Consider the following 9,130-nt stretch of genomic DNA (forward strand, 5'->3'; position numbering starts at 1 on the left):
CTAATGAAATGGAAATGTGTGCGTGTGTGTGACTGTGTGTTTCTGCCTGAGGGTAGAAATCTCTTTTTCACTGGTAATGTCATGCATTGTAATGTTAGGTGATGTCTGTGAGTGCAAAAGAAATTAAATTAAGAACATAATTCTTAAACAGAAATTTGTTGCATATCTTGAATACAGCACATGACTGTGACGTGTTTTTGTCTTGTGAAGGGCTGTGCTTTTGCCCCGATTTTACACTGCTGGGCAAAACAGCTCTCACACGAAAATAATTTCCTGAAATAAATAAAAGATTAAGTGCCACACCTAGTGGCTGAAGGGGGGTAGAGCATTCATAAATTGTATTCCACTCATATTGTAGAAGTTGCAGAAGGTGATGAAATAAGAGCAGAAATAGATGGGTCACCATTGTTTGGTTTCCTAGAGCTTAACTACACTCGGATTATTTTTCTAGCTCCCACTATCACCAACTTTCCACCCACTGTTGTCACATTTCATCTCTGATTTGTAATTATTTCCTGCACCGAACTGCAGAGCTGAGGAGCAGCCAGGGTCTGAATGTCAGCGAGGAGCGGATGGTTGACAGCACTTTATACCTTTCCCCACAAGGCAAGGTAAATCACACTGAAGGAGAAGCTCACTGACCATCTCACGCCTTCGTTGAGTTTGCAAGGGTTAATGTGAAAGAGCCTTGTAAACCTTGAAATCATTGAGCGATTTATTCATGTTCTACAATTACAGCCTCACCATACGATTAGCATTCACTTCTGTGGAGGAGGGGGTAAGCGTATAATCTCGGGTGCACAATGAGGCGTCATGAGATGGTTGATTTGCGAGCCCATCTCGTTACGCATGTTCTGTAGAAAATTGCTTTTTTAAGCGAACCCGCAATTACTCAGTAGGGTTATAGTCAGTGGAAGAAAGCTGGACCACGATATTAACTTGAATGACTGTGCAGCAGTTACGCAGTTCACTTTTCATTTTAAATTGAGATGTGTCATTACTTTAAATTGAAACGAAAACATTTGTTAAAAGGTGTAATAGTAAGAACTGGGATTTATATTGGAATACTGAAATAAAGTTATAAATGTTAAATTCACTTATGCCACCGCAGGAAAGCTGCAATCCACAGCAAAATTGGTACTAACTTTTTCCCTGAAAATGTTCCAGCTGTTTGCGCTCTCTAGGACCTAGAGGCAACCTCGTAAAGGCCAGTGTGAGTAAGTGCACGGGGGGCGGAGGTGGGGTGAGAGTACACGAAATGTCATCTTCAACATCTTAAATAGGAAACACAAAACTAGAAATCTCCACACGTGACAGCGGAACCGCGCTATATGAGGAAAAAGGCAGCAAGCATCAGGACCAGTTGGGCGTCAGTCACCGTTCAACCTTAGCAGCGCGCAAAAGGCAGACTCACTCCCCGGCTCTCGTTTTCCGCTTTAAAGAAGGCAACACATGTGAGTTTGTTTCTGCTGCTACAGGGACAGGACTTAAATGTGGAAACGCAGGTAAAGGGAGTCTAAGCCCTCAGTAAGGAGGAAAGGAGCTTCCCTTCACCGCTACCACCTTTTCCTCCTGCTCGGACCTCTGATCTCTTCTAGTGACACAAGTTTCTCACACAAAAAGGGATGCTGCATGTTCCCGAGCCGCACTTGCACTCAGAGGGAACCTAAACGTGGGCTGGAGCGGAATTTCACTTCGTCTAATGCAAGGTATACAGCAACACGTTATCTCGCGGAGCGTTTTGGCGACTATTACGCACGGTTGCGTTCATTTTAGGAGGGGGCCTTTGAGCCGTACGGGTCGCCTTTGAATCTGCGATTGTTCCAACACATTAACACACAGAAGAGCTATTCCTTTTTGTTTTAATCTCTCCTCTATCACCTTCACTCGTCATTGTTTAGGAAGGTGTTGATTTCGTTAAACTGTTATCATTATAACCTCCTTTGTCATTCTCCCCACAGCGCACGAAAACGGACACTTTTAGTGACTGGAAGATCAGCGCAGTCCATAAAATGATCCTAATCGGTGGCGTGATATCATGTCGCATCCCATCTGATGTTTGACATATTTGTGGAGCGACTAAAGAAACTGGAGGAGGACATTACAAAGTCAGAGAATTCACCCCAAGCCCCGCTGGCATCTTTTTAGTGGAGTTCGAGCAACAGATAGCCGTCCAGATGCAGTTTCGACTCTTCTCATTTGCCCTGATTGTATTGAACTGTATGGAGTACAGCAACTGTCAGGCGCCGTCGCATCGCTGGAGGAGAAACAAAAGAGGTAACATGGGGTTATAGCATACAGGTCTTACATAGAGCAGCATCCAGGCAGTGACTTTAGCTGAAAGTCTAAGAGTTTGTGTGGTTCACGGGACACAACGGCAACCATCCAAAACAATGTTGCTTGCACGTTCTGTGCAAGTCCTTCTCATTTGTATGTTGGTGTATCTTCTCAGTACGTTCCCACTGAGCACAGCACGCACAGACAAGGCGGAAAGTTCGAAGAAATTCTCTCAAATTTTGATAACTGTCTCTTTGAGTTTGAAAATGTACAAATGAGAGTTCTCTAGGCAAAAGCTGTAATTCAGGAACATTCCAGAAATTCTAAATGAAATAAAATTTTAATTAAACTTACAATTTAGTTTCCCAGTATATGATGCAATTTATTAATCTACTTAAAGACTTTCCACATGTATGTAACGATTTCAGAGACTGTAGTTAATGAGTAAAATGTGCGCAAAATGTGCCATGCATGTGGCTATCCAAAACTAATATCAAAAACACGTTGCGTCAGTGGAGTGGCTAATTGTTGGCTTATATTTAAGACACTGTTAGATTATTAAGGCTACCCACGGACGTCGTGGCCCGAACAAAGGGCGCCCTACATTATTTACATGTGAAACTAAAAAGCTGATGGTGCGGGTGAGTAGCGGCTTATAGGCTTATTGTGTAAATTATTTAATGAATAGATACGGAACCCCCTTTCCCTCACTTATGAATTGCACATCTCCACTGCACCCTTCTAAGCTGGTTTTAATTGATCTCATAACCACTTTGAACAGTTGGTAGGAGACCCGCATAACAATCTGTCAGCGGAGGCGCAAGGGTTGAGTTGGGGATCAGCCCCTTTGTAAATACTACTCTGTTCCCAGATTGAATGAGGGGACACTGGGATTAGGAAAGTGCCCCCCGCCTAGCCCTCGTTGGTCCTGTGACATAACACATTGCCAGGATCTTCAGGGTGACCATGAGAGGAGACATAATATAGCTCTGGGACCATGTAGCGGGTTGTTGGACAGCGCTAACAGTCTGCACAATGTAGTAATGCCGTAAAAAAGTCAAAGTCAAGTGTGGGTGAGATGGGGTCTTGTAAATTGTAAAGCAATCACAGACTGAATCATATGCGCAGCCTGCCAGGGGGAACCTCCACACAGTGCAAGCCTTCCACCTCCCATCTGTAAATAATCAGGCAATCACTGCGGGATACTGGCACATACGCGTTTTTCAGCTCCTCTGTGTGCTTCTTTCTCTGTGGACTGTGATCTTATATCGTATGTAGGAGATAGAATGAGTTTTCTTAGTGTGACGAGTCTTCTGTTGAAACTGTGGAGGATATTTTGGATGGTAATGCAAACCCAGTCTTTACACTTGTCTGTAGGTGCCTGTTTATCCTGTTTATCTATGTAGATCTGTGAGTGTGTGTATGTGTGTGTGGGTGGGTGGATGGGTGGGTGGGGGGGCTCACCAGCTGGGATGGGGGCGGGGTCAAGAGGGTAACTTACATATTTGACCCCAAGAACAGCTTTAGATTGTGCAATATTATCTATACATTGTTACCGCTAGCTCTTAGAGTGGATGTTACACTTGTCAAACAAAGTGCAGGTTTTTCCTTTACAGTAATGCATAAAGTGTATGTTTGTGTGCAAGCACTCTGGGCCAAAAGTGCCATTCTTGTGAGCAGTGGAAGTGCCAAGTTTTCGGCATTTGTTTCCTTCTTTTATTTATCACGGCTATATTAAAGAAGCATGTGTAAGAAATCATCGTCCAGTAGACCCAGAAATTCTTGAATACATTTCTTGCCCTCAAGGTTCCTGTCACAGGTTTATATACAGACTGTCTGGCATGCACAGGGAGCTATCCAAACCGTTCAAGAGTGTTGAGACCCAGATACGTTTGAAACTCAATTTGGCCACACTCCCATCCCCAGGCACAACTGTTTTACACATAACAAAATACATCCTGCATAATTTAACAAATGTCTTTTTCATTTTTGCACTGATGAAAAAGTTTTGCCATTGATATACATGTAGCCACATGACCGAGAGAGGTGTAAAGAATGGGAATGCCACTATAATTAGGGGATGTCAACAAGAAAAGCAGTCATCACATATGACTGGAGCCCACTGAAATGTAAGAGTAGAGTCAAGATTGGGATCTTTGTGTGGTTTCTGGGCTGATGCTGTCATGCTCACACTACATGGCATGACCCAACCTCCCATCTGGCTGTGGTAATTGTACAGATACATTTCCTTCATGTAAAACAGATGACAAAACATATTAAATTTACACCTCTTTACCCCCTGGCCTACCCACTAAAATCTGAAAAACGATACCAATGAGCCCTGCTATGATATCATAGCTAGACACAAGGGTATTACTTAGCATTTTTATTCTCTGGCTAATGATGCCACCTGCTGACTACATAAAATCAGACTTGAGAAGTAGTGCTGCCTGAAAGAGCAGAGGAACTCAGTGGGCCTATAAGACACTTAAACAGGTAATGAATAGGTAACAACAGTCAAGATTGTGAAACAGCACCATGCAATATTGTCAACTTTTCCACATCAACCCCAAAATCCCAAATTTGAGTTCCCAGCTGGCCGCAGCATGTTTCACGTCATAGTCAACTGTCTAACCTGTTGCTCAACTGTATTCCCAGATGCTTTTTAAGGAAAAAAGTGATTGGATAAAACGAGTACAGCATGCAGGGTGGAGAGAACGAGTTCTATGTGATTTTGTATGGCCGGTGACAATCAGAAGGAAGGGTGTGTGCGGTGAATTTCTGATGCCAAAGTACACAGAAACTAGTCATAATTTGTGGCTGAATGTACCCTTCTTTCAACAAAAGATCACACACAGAATGTGTGGAAACTTGATATTCTCACATATTTGACCATTGTGGCTCTAGTTTACTGATAATATAATGAAAAAAGATGATTGATGATGGAATTATTTTCAATTCTCATGTGTTTTTGGCTGCATAAAAAAATAGCATCTCTGGATACATAAAAGGATTTTAAACACAGTGACTGATTGCATAAAAAAATAGCATCTCTGGATGCATAAAAGGATTTTAAACACAGTGACTGCTCTTTCTAAACCCTGGAAATCAGGCATCAGTGTGCTGAAAGCTCATACAAATTCTCTTGTTTTGGGGTGTTAATGTGGGAGCCTGGCACTCTGGCACAATATAATCGATGAAGTGCCAATGGGGAGGAGAAGGAAGAGGCTGCTTTAAAACCAGATTTGTCATTCTTGCCTTTGGAAAAAGTGAAAATGCTCTTAAGGTAGCTCATCTGTTAATAAGGCTTTCTCACATGATGCCACTGCTCTAAACATTGTAACCCAGGGATTGTTAACCCTGCAGCATCCTATTATTATTATTATTATTCATGAGGCACCAGACTGATCATCATACTGAAAAGGTGAAGAGTGATCTGACTTTTGACAACATGGAATAATACAGTGGCAGTAACAACGCTCTCCTCGGTGGTTGCTCTAGTTGAGGTGGGGGCTTTTTAGGGGACGAGGAAGGCATATTTAAGCAGATCAACTGGAAATGGCTGAATGTGAACAGCATCACCTGAGAGGGATTACGGCGAGCTGAGTCTTGACCTGAGCTTGAGCTCTGGCATCAAGAAACAGAGATCTGTGTTTTCTCTCCCAGTCCTCACCAGCCAAGCTTCAATAGGTGTAAATCTGTGTGTGTGAGAGAGAGAGATGGAGAAGAAGAGATGCATTGACAATCTGCAGGTTCACATTTCGGATGCTCTAATCAAGACATCAAGCCAAGAACAATGCAAAGACTTCTGTTTTCTTCACCCACCCCCAGTTCTATAACCAATCCTATTCACGTTCTGTCTTGGTGATTATGATGGCCAGTAAGGACAATGATTCACTTATGTGCTGTATTGATAAACCACATTACTCTGACTCAGCCTTAGAACTGTAGAAAGACTAGCTCCTTGTTTGACCTACTAACCCATGCATGTCGATCCTGGCCTGTAGCGCAGCTCCTGCTCCAAGTCACAGCGGTATCAGATGAAGCTGGTGAAAGGCTCTTCAGTGCACCCATGCCATGTTACACTGCACCCCCCCAATGAAGAAGTCTATTCTTACAACCACAGAAATATCCCTAAACTTGAATTAATCCAGAATAGTAATCTAGAAACAATTTGGATTTTGCAGATTCCATTTCACATGAATGAGAAAAATTGTTTTGTACCACTTCTGCACGCTTCCATTCACCAACTCACAGCAGAAAAAATACTTTTTGCACAAATTTGGTCCTTACGTTTCCTTTTTTTTTTTGAAGATAATACACAAGGGGATCATCTCTTTTACCCTCAGTCACTGTCATCAGGGATCCAATAAGCTGGCAAAGCTAAATGCCATACATATGTTCTTATGTCAGGCTACATTTTACCACACTGTAAAAGCTACTTTTTCCGGAAATGTGAAATAAAATGAAATTATTATATAAAATCTTATAATACACTCCATATTTCCTTATGGTGACTGAAAACTCTTGAGCAATAGACAAAAACTGCAGTGTCTGTTCAGAGTGTGTGGGTGATTTTGTAACTCTCACATATGACTATTTCCTCAATTCCACACTCCCCCAAAGCAATTACTCCTTAACACGTAGTGACATGGACACATTAAACATCTGCGGTATTGTCCTTTTCCTCAATAAATGAGATTACAGAAATCATTAAAAGTAACAATGTCCCCTTTATTGCATACAAAATAAAGAAACTAAACTTAAATAGAACCAGTTATCACGGTGAAGGGTAAGCTAACTGGATACTGGCGGTAGCATCATATTTACAGGAGCCCTTGGAAGGAACTTTAAGGTCTAATGTTTCTATAAAATGCCATATTTTCTATCTGCTCTTGTTTGCCATGTCATTGTGGTCCTCCTTGTGCATGCAGACTATTACCTGCTTTGCATCGATCTGCAAGGCCTGGAAATCTGAAACTCAAGGAGGCCCCTTGAGAAAATACACCGCTGTGCAGAAACAAACACACACTCTGACTGTAGTTTGGCAGTAAGGGCTGTTTGCATCAGTGCCTGCTCGAATGGCTGGCACTCTAACAACAGGGAGGTATGGGACTCTGATCGCTAGCCCTGACAGATGGATAAGAATCCTTTTTCCTACTAGCCCCGTACCCACTTCTTAACACTTGACAGATGGATAAGAATCCTTTTTCCTCCCCTCGACCTGCTTTAATGGAACCTCTAATTATACTTACATGCCACATCAAAATAAAGCTCAGCATGCAATGTCTTTTGGTAAGGAGAGGAAGTGAGCTGGTCACATGCAATAAAGCATCTCTGTGCAGAGCTTGCCTGTAATTTGGCTGCCCAAGTATGGACATGGAGAGGTAAAGATAAAGGTGCTGTTTCCCCCACTGCTGCCTACTGACTGTCTGAGGCTCAGTGTCCAGCTGTGTGATTATAACAAATCTGTAGCACTGACATACTTGAGTATTTGAATTTTAGATAAAGCTGCAGCACTTGAGTTTTCTGCTAATATGAAATGTGAAAGATAAACCCGGCACACTTAAAAAGATGTGCAATGTGTAACAGGATATTTTAGGCCCACCCTTGATGTATGCAAGCTTGGGGTTGGACGTTAAGCAGCCTCTTTTATAGCTTTGTTGTCATTTTGGCTGAGGTAGGGGTTAATGTTTGTATTTGGGAACCCTGAGACTAAATGAAGACTTGCCTATGGCATTAGACTCAGACTAACTTAGACAAGAGCTTTAAATGCTACAGGCTCTTGTTTATTAATTTATTTATTTATTTATATAGTGGGCATGGAGCTGCATTGAAGCTGGCTTGTGCTTTTGTCTCCTAGGTCTCAAGCCTTGTGGTGTGAGGAGGAAAAGGCCACATGGCTGCCTGCGGAGTGCAGAAGCACCCGGTGTGTTTTTAATCAACAACTAGGCTGGGAGTCATTATTGGGCCCTGATGCTGAGCTTATTGTCTCTCTGACTCTCTTTGTGGAGAGAGTGGAAGACGAAGAGTGAAAGGGGGGCAGAGAGGGCAACATAGCATGCATGTCAGATGTAAAGAGGTCATCCCCTGCAAGGTTATGTGGTCAAAACAGAAGGAGTAGAGGGGAGGAAAGTATGGGGAAGAGAGGATGCACAGAAAGGGAGAGAAGTGATTGAATGAGACATGCGTCTGTTATGAGATCAAAGAATTAAGACTGCAGGTCAATCATGTAATAGTGGCTACAGTATGCAGTGTTACTGTACTGCTGCTCTTGTTCAGGCTTATGCTCTAAAAACTGCTATTCATTTCAATGAGGTGCATGATTACAGTACTTCAGAAATGAGAACGCACCTCTGTCTTTACACAGTGTCTTGCTAATTGGTTAGCATCCTAATAATTAAACTGTAAACACTTTTGCCATTTGCTGCTATTTTTTTGTTTTTGGGTTTGGACAGATGTTCACTGTTTTTGTATTATGCAGCACAGGGAGCTGTCCATGGGTAGGAAAAAGCGTCTTGAACTCTCCCTGAGATTCCGAAGTAACAACGCTTTAGCTTATAGATTTCCTTTATAAGGGGTTTTTGGCCACACGGGGGCAGCACAGCAAGCTGCAAAGTCAGCATAATGTCACCTAATAAAGTTGATATGGGGAATTTGTTAGTAACCAGTTGCTTATTTACACATCCAGCAGACACAGAACAGCATTAGCATTCATTTGTGGTTGTGGTTCTGGTCACATTACAAATGGAAGTCCAATATTTATTCTCTTGTTTGCTGTGTTGTGGTCTCCTCCAGCTCCTGGTGGAGGTATGTGGCCCTTTTGCTGTATGCTCCACTATGTTCACCTGCT

General features: G+C 42.4%; 1 protein-coding gene across 4 annotated transcripts in view; it reads left to right on the forward strand.

The window, feature by feature from the left end:
- The first annotated feature begins 522 nt into the window (after positions 1-522).
- rspo2 (R-spondin 2) overlaps positions 523-9,130 on the forward strand; it is a 65,268-nt gene continuing 56,660 nt past the window's right edge. For 2 of the 4 annotated variants that reach the window (XM_020597230.1, XM_020597233.1), the window contains exons 1-2: positions 1,315-1,709; positions 1,962-2,277. In XM_020597230.1, the coding sequence (XP_020452886.1) occupies positions 2,178-2,277 (100 nt within the window). In that variant the 5' untranslated portion in view covers positions 1,315-1,709; positions 1,962-2,177. Of the gene's footprint in view, positions 612-1,314; positions 1,710-1,961; positions 2,278-9,130 lie in introns of those variants that run through there. The other 2 variants (XM_020597232.1, XM_020597231.1) reach the window with 2 other exon arrangements.

Source organism: Monopterus albus, unplaced genomic scaffold (assembly GCF_001952655.1).
Source record: "Monopterus albus unplaced genomic scaffold, M_albus_1.0 scaffold33.1, whole genome shotgun sequence".
Classification (NCBI taxonomy): Eukaryota; Metazoa; Chordata; class Actinopteri; order Synbranchiformes; family Synbranchidae; genus Monopterus; species Monopterus albus.